This window comes from Barbus barbus (assembly GCF_936440315.1).
Source record: "Barbus barbus genome assembly, chromosome: 4".
In the NCBI taxonomy this organism is placed as follows: Eukaryota; Metazoa; Chordata; class Actinopteri; order Cypriniformes; family Cyprinidae; genus Barbus; species Barbus barbus.
The window spans coordinates 7,217,231-7,235,573 of record NC_136732.1 but is presented as its reverse complement, the minus strand read 5'-3'; the positions used below and the strand labels follow the sequence as shown (position 1 = coordinate 7,235,573).

At 34.8% G+C, this 18,343-nt stretch overlaps 1 protein-coding gene across 1 annotated transcript; it reads left to right on the top strand.

Moving 5' to 3' along the window:
- Window positions 1-9,941: 9,941 nt before the first annotated feature.
- LOC306869160 (uncharacterized protein) lies at window positions 9,942-13,538 on the top strand. The gene is made up of 2 exons (XM_079415789.1): window positions 9,942-10,280; window positions 11,841-13,538. The coding sequence occupies exons 1-2, from the start codon at window positions 10,142-10,144 to the stop codon at window positions 12,650-12,652; spliced, it is 951 nt and encodes a 316-aa protein (XP_079271915.1). The 5' UTR covers window positions 9,942-10,141; the 3' UTR covers window positions 12,653-13,538.
- Window positions 13,539-18,343: the final 4,805 nt, after the last annotated feature.

The following is an 18,343-nucleotide window of genomic DNA, read 5'->3' as shown; positions in this document are numbered from 1 at the left end:
TAAGTTTCTTAAGCACCAAATAACAATGACTTCAACAAAATATTGGGGTTTAAAAACGAGAATTAAATTTTTTACAGAAAAAGTGTTGTAAAAATAAAAAGTGAATAACATTTATTTGACATTCATTTCTTACTACTGAATTAACGATGATGTGCTTCTCTCTTTTGGTCCGTAAACAAAAAGTTCTCGGTTAATATCAGAGGTGGGGACAAGTCACACATGGTCAAGTCCAAGCAAGTCTCAAGTCTTAACCATCAAGTCTCGAGTCAAGTCTCAAGTCACAGTTCAGACAAATCAAGCAAGTCAAGTCAAGTCAAGGGTTCACCCTAAGCAAGTCAAGTCAAGTCGTGACAAGTTTCAGGTCAAGTCAAGTCATAGTACTAAAATAAATAGAGGTTAATTTTTTCGTTCCATATTTATTTTTGCACAGAAAAGATTAACTTGTATACATATGTTATGTATCTTATTCATTATACATTTGCTATATATGAATTATATGCATATGTGTGCTACATTAATATCTGAAAATAAAACAGTGTTGCTTACACAAAACTTTTAAAATCCAGTCTAAGATGAATAATCCAATCTGTCTAATTCAGTTTAATTGAAACTGTCTAAAATGTGTTGCATTTACAGAAAATAAGGTTTGCCAAGATGTTAGCACTAAGCTATATATATATATAATATATATATATATATATATATATATATATATATATTTATTGTTTTTTTTATATGAAGGCCGTAAAACATGCGCTGTCCATTATAGGGCATCATAGGTAATTTATCCACTCGTTTACATCTAGTGATGCAATCTCAGATCATTTTAATGACGCGCATCTTTGAATCTCGTTAATCAAAATGAAAGGATCTTTTTTCGAGTCATTTAGTTCATTTCAGCAGAATATGTATGTTAATAGCCCATTCACGAAGAAGTTATGACGCTTAATCGTCATCTCTGCGATGGACATGTAATATACACGTTTCATACTGATTATATAATCTGAGAATATTTGTTTTCTATTTGAACTGGTTCATTATAAAAAATATTTCACGTTCTATATATTTATCCTGTTTGGTTTATTTTCATTATTTTACAGTGCACAACATTTTGTTGTTATTGTGAGTGTACACACACACACACACACACACACAAAGTTGACACTTAACAGATTCGAACGATGTAATTATTCTTGTCTGCATGTCCAAAAAAAAAAACTTTTTAAATGCAACCTAGACAGCACACATTAATCTACCCCATAATCTACCTAATGCGCCTTCATGTTAGCCTGTCATGCAGTAGGCTATAAGCGCACTGCTATTCAGCTTCCACACATTAGATGAATCGTTACTGACTAAAAAGAAATGACTTTCCTTGTGGTTCTTGAAATGTCGGATAAAATTTGACGTTGTGGTTGTCGTGTCGGATATTCTTGCGTTGCATACTCTGCATCTGGCAAATCTTTTTTTATTGGAACAAATCTTTTTTTATTGGTCCAGTTCAAAGTCCTTATAGCCAAACGAGACTATTTGTGGAGCTGGTCTACTGTTTGGCGCAGTTTCAATTGTGCAGCGTTAAAGGCACAGACGCTGATTGGTGCTGACGTCACAATAGTTATTTTTTAAAATGAATTTTATTGCTGTTTGTTTATTATAAATTCAAGTCATTGTCGAGTCTTCCACTTCAAGTCAAGTCAAGTCTCAAGTCACTTGCTCTCAAGTCAAAGTGAAGTCAAGTCATTTTCATACTTTAATCAAGCAAGTCGCAAGTCCTGAAAATTGTGACTCGTGTCAGACTCGAGTCAAGTCATGTGACTCGAGTCCCCCACCTCTGGTTAATATCATTCTTCAACGGAGCATTCAAGCGGGTACTGCAAATCATGTTGAGGTCATTAAAATATGTCAAATTAATATTTTGTGTTCAATTATTTACTTATCAGGCAAGTGGCCACATGATAAGCGGGGAAATTTCGCAGTGTAGTCTTTATCACCCTACAGAGGTTTCTTTTGCAAAATAATCTGCTCAAAAAGACATCAAACACTGACGTCAAAAAACAGGTCAAAAACGCAAATCAAATTGACATCAAACATTGACGTCCTATTCTAAACCACCAAAATAATGACACAACAGTAATAAATGTAAGAAAGTTTTATTCATCAAGCAACTATTCAAAAATACAAATGTAAACTGGATTTTGTATCCCCTGAAAAGAACAGTACACCTAAATCAGAGGTTAAAAATATGGATGATAATAAATTACAATTCATTGTAAACAAAAATAAAATAGAAAAAAGGAAATATTCCAGCATTCGTTCTAAAATTGTTGTGCACAATTTTTACAGAATGAACGTTAAATATTCACAATGTGTCAATATAGTATGATTCATATTGAGTAATATCTAAAAACAGTATACACATTATTTTTTTACATTTTGCTATAAGTTTGATCGCAAAATATAAACATTGCTGTTAATAGTGTTCACCATCTGTTTGATTACATGACATTAACTAACTGCTTGTTTTTCACCGTACATTTCTGCCATATGGACATCAACTTGAGAAAGCTTGATAAGCTACTATTAAATATAATGTAGAAACTTTAAATTCCTGTAAAGCTGCTACATACAAATAAACTTGAATTGAATTATTTTTACTGTAACATTCATACATTAACATTTTATCACATAAATCGGGCAATTTCACTTTTTCCAAAATTAGTACTGCATGTTTAATTTTAAATGTACAATTCAAGCATTCATGAGAACCACAATTTATCAACAATAGAGCATGTATCAAGGGCCTGAAAGTCCAACTCCTGGTTTAATTATACTCTATTCAGTTTCAACACATGGAAATGTAAAGCACAAGACACTGAATTCAAAAGCTTACCACACAGACAGCATATGGCTTTGACAAGCAAGGTATCTAGTCACATCACTGAATACACATTACACTGAATATCCAAGGCATTCACAGGAGGATGTATCTTCAATAGCAACAAATTCCTTTTGAAACCAAGAAAAAAAAAAAGTTCAGCATCAAATGCACAAACAATTCTCCTGATTTGAACTAACGTTTTTTGTGGTGACTACATTGACATACCGCATAGATATTCTGTCAAGACCCATTCACACCAGGAAAAATAACTATAACCATAAACATTTTAATTGCCCCAGCTATAGTGACTATGATTTCTCTATTACTGAACAATAAAAACACTAAAGTGGTCAAGCATTTAAAGCAGCATATTAATTAACTGCAGCAACTACTTAGAATAAACAGAATGTTCTCATCCCCTTTTGTGGATGCTAAAATAATGAAAGAGTGGGGCTTCAGGACAGGTTACAGAAGCTCTGTGCTAATGTATAGGAATACACTTAGCCCTAACATAGATCTGGGACAGGATCCTGGAGTTTCTTGAGATAGCATTATTCTCCTTGCTCATCGGGAACCAGAGGTGCAGCTCCGCTTTGAATTTGAGTTTGAGGAACTGGTAGAGGGTAAAAACAGATCTGATCAAAAGGAAAACCTCCAGTTCTAAAAATGTCTTTTGATCATTAGACCTTCTGAAATATCTTACACTTGTAAGGTATTTTCACATAAAATGTAAGTCTGTAAAGTAACTTACATAGCCGTTTCCTTCCAGATTCATAAGGAAAGGAATATTTCACATGAAAAAATCTACACATATTCTGCTTTGGTAAGAAGAACCTAAAAGATACAATAAAAAAATAAAGTTAGCTATAAAAAACTAAGATGTAATCAATTTGTAAACAGCATTGCTTTTATTACTTATAAAGTACTACATACTTTAAATGTAAGGGAAGCAAGGGTGAATAAATTACAAATAAGTTCATGAAACTGACTTACATGTCTCCTATTCTTGGATATTTAAAGAAATAAGTGTTAAAACGCATCAAATCAATGAAATTGTTTCTGTGCGCCTGTTTGCGTTTCAGTGAAGGCAGCGCATTAATTTAGAGGTGATTAAACTGACTGGAACTACAAGTGCATTCAGCTGTTTGAACGCACACCAGCCAATCAGAATTGAGTATTCAGACAGCAACTGCGATGACATTGTCGGTATGTAATTCAAGTTATACATTTAGCTGTTAGAGTATAAAGGTAAATAAATAGGACTCTATGTGAATAACACACAACGACACCACATGAAACTATATCTGTTAAATTAGTTGACTGTAACCACATTTTTTGTTCATAGGCCCAATCTTGACCCAGAGGAACATTAGTCTGAAATTTTCATCATTTAAACAACATTTTAAGGTTTTTAGACAAAGTCTACATTGAAAAGTTCAGATTTCACGATGCCTATGATTACAAATCGGCGCTATCATCATCTGGTGAGGAAATTAATGGCTGCGTCCAAGTTTAAAAACACACATGAAGATTAAACTTAATAAAGATTCTAAACAACTACAGCCAAAATAAATCTCCAAATGCCAGAAGCAACTGTTCAGAAAATATGCATTTTATATGCTTATTGTTTTATTCACATCCATGAACGGTTGCTGACAGTCGAATGAGTCCCACCACGCTGCTGCTCCACTGTGTGCTTGAGGAGAGGTATCCTTCCGCCGTGCAGGTTCGAATATTTAAAATCTTCACAGTTATCATAAATGCCGTTTACTTCAACAAAGAATGTATGATGATATTATGATATGATATTTAAATAAGTAACATTTTCAATTGTTTTAACAATATTTTATGTAAAAAAAATAAGAAAAATGCAGCATTTCTTTATTACAGTGAATGATTTTCAGCAAATCAGTATTTTTGGTAGATTCAATAAATGTAATCACTCCACTGTTTACCTTCAATTTATACAAAAAGGTTTTTTTATTTTTTTTTAAAGTTTTCAAATTCAACGGCTGCACATCGGTTCAAAAGATTAACCAAATGTGTTTCGAGCCTTCAGTTGAGAAAATAATTATATTTAAACTTAATGAAGCTAACGACAAATTCATTTTACACCATAATTTTACATAAATCATAATTAAACATACTAATCATTGATGTCAATGTGATGTCAATATGACATCAATTGGACGTTTAAAATTTTACGTTGATTTGATGTAAACTGAACGACAAACATACTGGCCTACAATAAACCAATTTTAGTGTGGGAGGGGCGGTCAAGATGGCGTCGTAGCAAGACAGGTTTGCTGGAGCTCTTAAAAACTTTGCTCAGATCCCAGGTTGTTTAAAACAGTTCATGTTCAGAACTAACTGGAAGATACAGTTTATATTATGAGTTAAGTAGCCTCCTTTAATTATCTTTTTTTCCGTTGCATTTTTTTGCTATTCGAGCTATACTGAAGACACTTTTACCAGCTAGTCCCTAATAATAACCCATGTGCTTTTGCTATAAATTGCTGTGCTGACTTGCAAATATGGAGGATAAAGAAGAAACTCTCCTTGCTATGCACAGCTATGCAAGGAGAACTCTGAACGCTGAATTGGATGCAGTTGTTGGACAGGCTGAGTTCACGCTTTCACCCGATACACCTGAACCGAAACCTACGAAAAAAAGTAAACCGAGCTCCGACAGTCCTTCAGTGAGTGATGCCTTGCTAATGAGATTCATGCAGAGAATGGAGGCCATGCACGAAGAAACTTTGCGACGAATTCAAGGAGTTGAAAAAACGGTACTTGAAAACTAATAATCAGCTCCCTCGAAGGAAAGAGAGCTGGCTTTCACGGTCCATTTGCTGTGATTGAGGGTAAAAGAGTGACCGCTAAAGACGTAGCCAACACTTAACATGTTGGCAATGCTTATTCATCAAGCGACTGTTTCCTCTAAGTGATTAACTTGATAAGTGAAATAATTTTTTCTAAATGAATCTTTTCTTGATAATTGTAATTTTTTTTTTTATAATTTATATATTTTTACACTTATTTTATTATTTTTATTTATTTATTTGCTTTTACTTTGGGCTATTAAATCTTTACTCGAAAGCTGAAGTTTAAGCGTAGTCTTTGTTATTCTCTGAACTTAAATCTGAACACCTTATTCCCGGTTGAGCTGTTGGGCTTTTGATTCAGTTGAACATAAATTTATATTTAAATCAGTGGAAAATTTTGGGTTTGGTGAATATTTTTGTAAGGCAGTAATAACTCTATTACAACTGTAGTAGTACAATTAAATTAAGCAAAATCTAGGAGAAGTACCATATTTTGTCACGTTGTCATGAATCTGGTCTATGAACTTCCTTTAACTCACCACCAGAGGTCACTAGCTCACCACATGGACTCGTGACGTGCACCACACTAACTGTTGCACGCCACCTCAGACTACAATTCCCATCATCCATTGCACTGACGACACATCTGATTGCACTGATCGCACACCCTACATAAACCATGGACTTCCTCTCTGCTGAGTATTGTCAGTGTTGGGGAAGCTACTCTGAAACTGTAGTTTGACAAGCTACAAGCTACTCGTAAATTAAAGTAGTTAAACTACAGTCAAGCTACCCTTTTGGAAAAGTAGTTAGCTACACTACAAGTTACTATCAAAAAGTAGCTAGCTACATTGAAACTACTTTGGATTTTTTTGAACAACGTATATTATAAATAACTGAATAAGTTGTCTGAGGAATGTTTTAAGTAAAATATTTAGTGTTTAAAACAATGCAATACAATTATGATTTCAAAGAGAATTGTTTTATTACACACAACACTCAAATATCTCAGACTTACAAAAAGTGTAACCTTTACTTGTCGTTTCTTTGAGAGACATGAACTTGGACAAATAAGGCCATGGGTAATTAACGTTAGTTGTTTCTCCATCCTCCAAATCTGCCGCCACGTCTTGCTCCATCATGGATAATATGGGTGTGTCAACCCACTTCTGTACGTCAGTGAACCTTAGCCGCAAGATGCATGATTAAACAACAGGTAGCGGTAATGGCAAAAAATGAGTTTGTAATCTAACAAGAAGAATATCCTTGCATCGCGCTGATTCGCGCAGGCTCGACAAAACGCAATGTAGCTTTTGCTCGCGCTACACCGCTACAAAAAGTAGTTAGCTACTGGAAAAGCTACACTGTTTAAAAAGCAACTGAGCTACTGCCAAGCTACTGAAAAATGTAGTTAAGTTAGTAGCGTCGCTACTTGTAGTTAACTACTCCCCAACACTGAGTATTGTTTAGCATATATTCTAGCGATAGCAACTCTACAGAGCCCTCTCAGTTGTTATAGTTTTGTCTTGTTAGTTTTCTCGTGTGTGATACCTGCCTGCTTGCACATTGTTTGGATTATTGCTGTGTACCTGGATTATCTGTCTTGCCTTGCCCCTGTTGGATATTGTTCGCCGATCAAAGACCAACGCTTGCCCTAGGACTACTCATGTCTTGCCATTTATATACCGGTTTGCCAATGTTTGACCCATGTCTGTTTGATGACCTTGCCTTTGAATAAAGCTTGCACATGGATCCGCATGTCTCACGTCTTGTTCGCCCCGTTACACATGTGGTATTAGGCAAGGGTGTCCATTATCCCCTTATTTATTTTTACTGGTTTCCCAGATATTCGCTTCTTATATTTCTAATAGTGGTCTTCATGGTATCTCTATTGCTGAGAAACAGATATTCATCAATGCTAATCAAGTTCCTTCAGCATTAAAGTATATCCAGCAATTCTCCAAAGCATCAGGCCTGTTCTTGAACCTCTCAAAGTGTGAACTGATGTCCATCAAAGACTAATTTGTAATATTCAAATCAAAGGTCAAGTATCTTATTTAGGGGTTATAAAAAAAAAAGAAAAAAGAAAAAAAAAAGGAAATAGAAAGATGCTCCTTAAATTAATCCATTAATTGAGAGTACTCAGAAAAAACTGAATATGTGGCTCCAACGTGATCTCTCATTGACGGGAAGAATTCGTCAAAGTCAAAAAACAATAAGAAAATTTGAGTTTGGTTTCAGATGGAGTCTATTTCTGTGCCTTATGTAATCTCTTATTGGAATGGTTTAGTAAGTGATATTCCCTGGAAGAAAGTTTGGTCATTACCTCACAAATATTTAATTACTAACAAAATGAGAGAAATTGCATTTTGTCATGAAATAAAGAGAAAGATTCAATAGCGGATAATCAGTTTATTATAGAGAAGAACAAAGTCACAAGTAGCCACAAAGCTCGTGCACAGCATAGATAGGAGACTTACGCAGGGACGCAATGGGCAGCCAGTCCGACTGTAGAACCCTCCCGAAGACAGGACAGAAACACACCAGGAACAACGAGAAGCAACACAGTGATACTCTGAGGATCTGACAGTGAGAGTAGCGTTAGCAGATCTCAAATAGTCCCCAGTAACGAGTAACAGCTGGTACAGCTTAGCCCGTAATCACGAGCTGGCCACACCCACTCATGCCACACACACCACAACGAAATCTTCGATTTGAAGTCTTACCACGAGCACAGGCTGAGCAGGCCAATACAAAGTCTCGAATGTCACGAGCCATAGCAGGCCACCAGAACCGTTGTTTAACTAGAAACCTAGTGCGTCCAATTCCTGGATGGCAAGCCACATTGGAACCATGGCCCCACTGAATAACGTTGGACCGTAAGAACACCAACTGTTCTTTCTGTTTAGAAAACAATGAAACATCTTTACATTTATTCTGGAATTGCTCTTACACAACATTATTTTGGTGTGACATTCTTGACTTTATCAAATGTTATGTGAATCCTATTTTTGAGTTTACTTATAGAAATGTCATTTTTGGCTTTCATGAGAAAAGGTGATACTTATTTCATAAACCTTATTTTCCTGTTAGCTAAATATCATATTCATAAATGTAAATTTTCCAAATGTACACCTCTTTTTGTAAGATTCAAACTTGAATTGAAAATGTATTTTAAATGTATTGAATTCTCCATGAACTTGAAAGCAATAAGCAGTGGCTTTGTTGAAGGACTTCACACTTCCTCTGGACTGAAAAACTGAATGACCCTGGACTGTTGTTGTGATTTGACGATGACTATTGTTATTGTTTTTTTCACTCATTCAATAAACAAAAAAAAACAATTTTAGTGTGGGATAACTTCCTATTTTTACCCAGTTAACCACCGGCTGAATTTAAAACGATACTATATAGCATCTTGATCAAACCTTGACTAATATTTGAGGTCAAATTGACATCAAGGTGCCCGCTGGGTCATCCTTGCCGCACCCCCCCAGTTTGGGAACCACTTTGCTTAGAGAATCAAAACGGCAGGCCTAGTGAGACTGAATAGGTTTATAGGTGATTAAAAAATGAGGAGTTGGTGGATTTTTATCATTGTAGGGTGGTTGTGTTCACACACTGTAAACAAACATTTATGTCCAAACACCATATAAGAGTGGATTTTGCATAATAGGTGCCCTTAAAAAAAAAAAAAAGAAAGATTAAAAACGAAGAGTTTTGGAAGCAAATAGCAACTATTCGGTGGAATGGCCCTTAACCGTTAATGAACCGATCGTGTGATTTTCACTGAAATATTTGATTTCTCTCATTTTTCCCAATCAATCCTCTCTCACTTAGACTGTTTGGTGTTGATCAAGTCAAGTCAAGTCACCTTTATTTATATAGCGCTTTTAACAATGTAAATTGTGTCAAAGCAACTGCACAATATCCAAAAAAAACAAACAAAAAAAAACAGGAAATAGTGTGTCAATAGTGTAAAATGAAAAAAGGAAAAAATAAATTGCAATCAGGTCGACGATATCGCTGGAAATGAATTGTCCCCAACTAAGCTGATCAACTACCATGCGAGTCTATAATTTATTTATCATTCATTTGTGCAGATCGGCTTCTTCAAAGGAAAACAAACCATCTTACCTTATAGACGCACAAAGTAATTTCCCCGTATTATTTCCCTCCTCTCGCCGCTTCACTCCAGTCCAGCGGGTGGCGCTAAAACACAAACATGTTGGCCAAATACCATTAAACCTCAGATGAAGAAGATTCACCGCGTTCTCTGTTTGTTAGAAATGTTGTTTCTGTTAATGAATTAATAAAAATACAGATTTTTTTATCAGGTCAATAAATACCTGTAATATTCTCATCCTCACAGTCGTGTCTAAGTTTTGAAGCAGGAATATCTGGAGCAGTATCAGCTGAATTGAGATCTGCTGTGAAGATGGTGTTTGTTAAAGAAGAGAGAGAGGAGGACACGAGTGAACCAGGACCCTGGAGAATAAAACATGAGGAACCAGAAACCTGGAGAATAAAACACGAGGAACCAGAACCATGGAGAATAAAACACGAGGAACAAGGAGGTTGGTGTTTATTCTTCATTCATCTTTAATGACTGTTTGTGGTACATCCACAGATCCTTTATGTAAAAATAAGACCTTAATTGTCATTAAAATGCCTTAAATCCATGTTTCAAAGTTCTTATGGAAATGTGACTGAACTGACACTGAGGAGATTTAAATATTAGGCTTTATTTTTTGCTTAAATTTGTGCTTTTTGGAATCATAAAACTGAATAACTTGTTGAATTTGTTTTTACGTTAGAATAATCCACATTTGAAGTAAAGTCACTATAATACTGTGGTTATTTTCAAGCATATGAATGTCTCAGTAGAGCATTATTTGCTTGTTCGTTACATTTCACTGTAATTCAGTAACAGTTTTGCAGCAGGCTTTCCAAACAGACTTTTAGGTATAAACCTGACAGCACTGTCACAACATGGCAGTAAACGTGTTTATTCAAATGTATAATCAGTGATTTCTGGTGTAATTAAGTATTAAGTGGTCAAGTTAAGTCAGATTTTATTTGCCTCAAAATTGTTCAATGTTTGGTGGTGGTGGTGTATATAAATCAAGCCACTGTTCAAATTAAACATTGTTTCTCCTAATAGCATGACTATAATCAGTTATTTATATTGTTAAATTACAGAAAGCGATCAAAGAATGATCCCTGTTTGATGGAGCAGTCAATGCAGCACCCACTTAAAACTCTCGTTATAATCAACGGTTCTCTTACACAACACAATGAACGTTTGAAAGTATTTACATAATGTTTGCTGTTAGTTATGTTGAAAGCATTTTGTGAGAGTACAGAAAAAGAGATGTAATGATTAGCTCAAACAGACAATCATCTGCTTAATGCTCACCGCTGCAACCTTTCATGTGATGAGAGTAGATCTAAATATATAATGCTGTACTTAACACTTTAGATAATCTCAACAGCTGGAATGGTAAAGACATAGGAAGCAGGCTCAAATACTCTTCCTATGTAAAGGTGTTAGCCAGTCATAGCAGTGGGCATTTCCATTGACATCTCACAGTAGACACACCCCTTCAAACATTGTGTTCAAATCAGATGCAAAAATCATCATTTATTTCTATGTAAAGACATAAAATGTGCAGCTCAAGAAACATTATATTTTGATTGAAAAACATTGTAGGTACACCTTAGGAAACATAATAAAAAAATGCAGTTCATGATTCCTTTAAAAAGTATTAAATTTGAAGGGCTGATACCTGCAGGTTCCCTGTATACAGCTGTAAAATAATGTAAATTAGACAAATACTTTTAACAATACTTCAAAAGGTACATTTACACAACAAATGTTTGCTTCTCAGTATTTTTTATTTTTTTTTAATTTCGCACAGGCAACAGCATTGTGAAAGGGATCCCCATTTGTAAATACAGTAGCATCATGCGCATGAGTATTACATGTTCAGCCTATAGATGTGTAGCGTTTCTTTACAAAACGAATGCCATCTACTGGCCTGGCAACATAATGCAGTGTTTTACACAAATATTTTATCCTTTTTATTTTTCAAATGCCCCAAGTGATTTTCATCTTTATAATGATTTATTTTTAGGCCTGAAGAAAGTGAAAGAAGAAAGACAAGATCTGAATGAAGTGGAGGAGAAACATCAGTGTCAGAAAGATCATGATGTGAAGGGAGAAAAATCAGCGAGTTGCAGCATTCAAATAACAGACGTCAAAAGGCCTTTCAGCTGCTCTCAGTGTGGAAACACTTACAAACATAAAGGAAGCCTTATGAATCACATGATAATTCATAGTGAGGAAAAGCCTTTCACCTGCTCTCAGTGTGGCAACACTTTCACATGTAACAAAAGCCTTAAGGATCACATGTTAATTCATGCTGGAATAAAGCCTTTTACCTGCTCTCAGTGTGGAAAGAGTTTTACACAGAAAGGACACCTTAAGAATCATTTGGTAACTCACTCTTCAGAAAAACCTTTCAGCTGCTCTCAGTGTGGAAACACTTTCACACGTAAAGCAAGCTTTAAGAAGCACATGTTAATTCATAATGAAATAAAGCCTTTCAGCTGCCCTCAGTGTGGAAAGTGTTTTACACAGAAAGGACACCTTGAGAATCATTTGGTAATTCACTCTTCTGAAAAGCCTTTCATCTGCTCTCAGTGTGGAAAGTCTTTCACACGTAAAGGATACCTTAAGACTCACATGTTAATTCATGCTGGAATAAAGCCTTTTACCTGCTCTCAGTGTGGAAAGAGTTTCATATGTAAAGGATACCTTAAGACTCACATGTTAATTCATACTGGAATAAAACCTTTCACCTGCCCTCAGTGTGGAAAGACTTTTACATATAAATCAAACCTTAAGAAGCACATGTTAATTCATACGGGAAAAAGACATCACTGAATTCAATGAACTGCCTTTAACTGAAAATTGAGTGTTTACTATTGTCCTTTTACATTATTGACACTATTTTCCTATTTGAGACTGTAAAACTGCTTTGACACGATCTGTATTTTTAAAAGGGCTATAGACCATTTCAAGGACGTAAACCACAAAGGCGTTGGAACGCTACTGCGCATGTCTGGTCCTGAAGCATTTCCGGTAGCGCCATTTTTAAATCTCAGATATATCAAAACCTACAGCACATACTTTTTAAGTCTAGCGAAAATACAAGTTAGGTATTAAAAAAAAAATTTGAATTACCCTTTAAATATGACTGAGGTGCAAACTTACAAAGAACATTAAAAGTAGTCTTCCGGACAGCTCAAAGCGGCTCTGATTGCTGCTGCGTGCGTGTACACGAGAGATGGCGGTAACGTTAAATGTATTGCAGTCTGGATGCTTGCAATTAACTCAGCGGAAAAGTTGGGATCATTTTTTTGTACAATGGATAACATCAGTCTTATGTTCGGTTAAACTGAAGCAAGACAAACCGTGTTACTTACGAACTTATCATGGTTTGTGCTAAGATGTCTGGGGAGGCTTTTAGTAGACATTTTACTTGCATTGCTGGGTCAGTCTATGTCTATGCAGATATTCATATTTATTTGTACAGCACTTTTCACAATACATATCGTTTCACTGCCGCTTTACAGAACATGCATGTTTATTACAACGCTAAATGAATGCTAGTAAGCTAATCACTTCATGCCATTATCACTGATTTCATTAGTTTTATAATGTGTGCTTAGTTTGGTCAAGTTTGTTGCTGTGGAACAGTGCTAGAAAGCATTTAAATGCTCTATCTGAGCCATCATGTGGTCATAAATAAACAAGATGAATGCAATTCAATGCTGACTACCGTGTTTTGCATAAACCTTTATTAGTTTTTTTTTTTGATAAAAGTATAGTCTACATGCAGATTAATAAATGCACACACTAAATACAGTATATATGTGGGTATGTATGTTTTTTTATGCACATTTACAGGAAACATGTTTTTGAAATAAGTCTCCAATGCTCATCAAGCCTGCATTTAATTGATAAAAAATATAGACAAAAACAGTAATATTTTGAAATATTACTATTTAAAATAATGGTTTTATTTTTTAATATGCTTTAAAATATAATTTATTTCTGTGATCAAATCTGAATTTTCAGCATCATTACTCCAGTCTTCAGTGTCACATGGTCCTTCAGAAATCATTCTAATATGCTGATTTGTTATCAGTGTTGGAAAAAGTTGTACTGCTTAATATTTCTTTATAAACTTGAGATAATTTTAGTATTCATTGAATAAAAGAACGGCATTTATTTATAATAGAAATGTTTCGTATCAACATGCACTACTGTTCAAAAGTTTGGGGTCAGTATTATTTTATTTTAAGAATATGAATACATTTATTCAGCAAGGACGTTAAATTGTTTTTTTTTTTGTTATAGTAAAGACATACTGTTAGGAAATTTTTCTATATTTTGAAAATCCCTGCCAGGATTTAATCAATCAATCCTGTATAAAGTATCACAGGTTCCAAAAAAAATATTAAGCAGCACAATTGTTTCCAACACTGACAATAACCAAATATCAAATCAGCACATTAGAATGATCTCTGCTAGATAATGTGGCACTTAAGACTGGAGTAATGGTTGCTCAAAATCCAGCTTTACCTCACAGAAATAAATATAAAGAATATTAAAACGGATAATTATTTTTGTAATATTTCACAATATTACTGATTTTGTCTGTAATTTTGATCAAATAAATGGAGGCTTGATGAGTATTAGAGACATCTTTCAAAAACATAAAAAATAGTAATGTGTCCAGACATTTGACCAGTACTGCATATAAACAAAAGACAGAGACTGTTTCCAGCTAATTTATTAACGTGATCAATATCAAAAGCAGCAGGCTGACCATGAGCAGCTTTGAGTACTACATTGCATTTCATCCTTAAGTTCTCAAACACATCTGGGTGTTCATATGGTCACATGTGGTTTGGCACTGTCCTGTCTCCCTGTAGCACTCACTGTCTTAGGTGTCTTACATTACAGATGATGGCTTTCCTAAAGACAAAAGTAGGAAAACAATTATTTTATTTAATGCACAATATTTATAAATAATAGTATTATTGTTTAATACATCAGAACATGTTGGAATTAACATTAGACAAGCTTAATATGTGATGAAAAATGTTTACTTTAGCTTTTGTAAACGTCTGCAGATAAATGTAGTGAGTAACACATTATAGAAATGTATTCTGTAAACTTGAATGTTGAGTTGTGAAACAGTTAACTGCAGTAAAGATAGCTAGACAACTATTGAGAACTCATATTTAATTATAGCCCACATAACGCTTGCAATAAAACGGAAATAAAAGCTTGGCCTTTTTCACGAAACAAGAATCAAAACCACTGATCCATATATAATGTTCTCTATAATAGATCAGTGATCAAAACGCTAGGCACACATGTCAGCAATGACGAAAACACAATGCTGCATCATACTTGAAGAGTTAACGTAAAGAAATACAAAGAATCAAATGGAAAAAACAAGAACTTGTCCTTACCTGAATGGAAATGTGCACTGTATATCCTGGAGTTGCTAGTTGCTATTCTGCTTCTCGCTTCATCCAGGCATGTTTCTCGACATATAAACCCTTTAATTTACGATTATTTAAATTAATGTTAGTTCCAGGCCAGAGGGATCACACAACCACCGAGCAACAAGGATCTAATTTTAATTTCGACATTTTAAACAGCAGGATTAAATAAATTAATCGCAAACCCACTGTGCAGTGTTGCCAACTGCTTTCAATTGAAAGTAGCTAAAACTACTAGCTAAATGTCACTAGATGACATCATAATGGCAAATTCACTGATCTATATAAAGATGAATATAGATCAGTGGGCAGATGAGAATTTAGATAAGGTTTATCCAAGCAATTGCTATATTTGTCCCTAAACTTTTGAAAAAAATCTCAAAGGGGGCAGGTAAGTCACTAACCTAGCTACAAAATAGCTAAATTGGCAACACTGCCACTTGTGCATAAAGCGCCTGCCGCCATTGTTTTGAATGCGCTCGAACACTAACAGGAAAAGTCAGAGGAACAAAGACGTCACTTCCTTATACCGCCGAATATCCGTTGAAATGGTTTATATAAATAAAGGTGACTTGAATTGACCAGCTCTGTGTGGAAAAACTTTTACACAGAAATGACACTGTAAGGTTTATTTGGTAACACATATTTCATAAAAGCCTTTCACCTGCTTTCAAAAGTCTTCTTCTTGTGTGATTTGCGGTAGCTTAGATGCTACAAATGCGTATTGCTGCCCTCCTCAGTTCATCTGAAGAACTCCATCTCATAGATTAAATCCTCCAATAAAGACCAGTGTGGAGTAAAAAATGGATAACAACCTTTGTTGCGTCATATTCCTTATTTTCAAGAATCTATTTTAAAGATAAAGATGACACTCCGGCTTCCATCAGCTCAGAAAACATGCGGTTTCTTGCAGCACGAAGAATTTCACAATCCATTACTACATGCTTCACGGTTTCTAATTCTCCACACAAACATCTGCCGTCTGGATGCTTGCCTGCCCATAATTCAGTGCACAATGCCCCAGTCTTAATCTAGTGATTACCACACTATTCCCTCCTCTGTAATCTTGTGAATGCTGTGTGCATTAATGTAGGCTGAATTGAAAAATAATGTCTGCCTTTATTTCATTCTTCCCATTCTTTCTGCCATATTTGCTTTATTTTTTGCTGTATAATACTCTTGCACTCAACTCTTCCATACATTACTTTCAATTCAACTTCATTCTTGTGTAGCTTTTTTTGCCATCTCATCAGCCTCTTCATTCCCCTGAATCCCTACATGTGTTGGAACCCACATATATGGAGGACCAAACCTGCATAAATTAAATATGAATGAATGAATAAATAAATATATTAATGAAAAAATAGATGAATAAACGACGATAAAATAAATATGATTAATTTGCAATAAAATACACCCCCCCCCTTAATTTATTTTCTGCTTTTAGACATTTATACATTTAAAAAAAAATTCACTTTAATTTTTTCACTAATTATTTTTTAATGTATTTTTATTATTTATACATTTATTTTGAGATTTATTTATATATTTATGTATTCATTTTTTTTTTAACGATTTATTCCCACATGTATTTATTTTTTGATTTATTTATTTTTACGTTTCCGTGTGTAAGATGTAAATGAGGAAGATGGTCCTTGTGTAGGTTCAGTGCATCATTGGTTGAGAGCTCACACGTCGCAGCGTCGTCAGGCCAGCTAATCGATAGAGATGAGAGTTTTCAAAGAAAATAGCGGCAAGTAGTAATTCTTTGTCCAGTTTGCTACGGGATGTGGCAGATCAGCTGGAGAGTTGTAAGTTATTTTCACAGAACGTTATTCGCATTAGTGCCGAAATATTTAAAATATTTTCCAGAAATAAAAACAGGAAGCTGAAGCTACTTATGTGATCTCCCACAGCATCGTCGACCTCGAGTCTGGAACTTCAGACCCTAGGGTGATGACACCCAGAGTCAGACACGCAGTGGATGGTTGGTTTCTAGTCTAATAACTGGGACAAAGAATTACTACTTTCCGTTAATTTTAAAAAATTAATAAAAAAAAAAACATTTATAAATGTCTAAAAGCAGAAAATAAATTAAGAGGTGAAAAATTTATTTTATTGCAAATTAATCATGTTTATTTTATCAAGTTGTTTATTCATTTATTTATTTTCCTATTATCACATTTATTTATCTATTTATTCATTAATATATTTATTTATTTATTCATTCATTCATTTATTCATATTTAATTTATGCAGGTTTGGTTCTCCATACACATAAATCCCAGTATATTTCCCACCTTTATCACCCGATTTAGTGCAATCAAAATTTCAATTGTGTGTATTTGAACAAAGATTTATGACCTGATGGGGAAGAAAAGTGTGAGGTGGAAGGGGTGTGTGTATGATGAGTGGACTCATATGGATATAAGACGACAAAAAAGCTGAAGAGAGGTAGTTCCGCTTATGCCATGCAAATCTGGACTGGCGTTCACCTACGCTTTTTTTTTTTTCATCGAGTCATCGAAAATCGGAATGATGGGCCCTGTATCGGACTTTTTGGACGGAGTATTCATTATTTTCCACGAGTGAGCTGCGCTGTTTCAAAATGCCGGTGTGGTAAGAGGAGGCAATTTGCAAGTTCCGAACCGCTGTTTTCTGTTTATGTTTGGTACAAGTTCAAACGGCCGTAAAATGAACGCGTTTTATAGTGGATTAAATTAAATGGAATGGGATCTTTAAAAACGGACTTTGAGAAATGTTCAAATGGTCGAATTTGTCTGCTGATTATGTGATGTAACTTGTGGGGGTACGAGCAATGCAAATCTATGTCTGTGTGAAGGGTAAAAGTGTTTGGACAATACACGTTGGTTGGTTAAGCAAGTTATGAAATTGTCCTGTTTTTCTTTTTTTTTTACCTTGTTTTTTGGTTATTAAATACTTCTTGCAGTCGCAATCGTTACGAAGCCATGCTCTTGAAGCGTGCTATAAAGTCCTTTTATTATGATTTTTGATGAAGTATAAGTGGATTGTTACAAGGTCATGTATAGCGACC

Bases quoted from the DNA above. Each gene is read 5' to 3' on its own strand.
- LOC306869160 (XM_079415789.1), top strand. From the start codon at position 10,142: ATGGTGTTTGTTAAAGAAGAGAGAGAGGAGGACACGAGTGAACCAGGA. The intron at 10,281-11,840 runs GTTGGTGTTTAT...ATTTATTTTTAG, and splicing joins AAAACACGAGGAACAAGGAG to GCCTGAAGAAAGTGAAAGAA.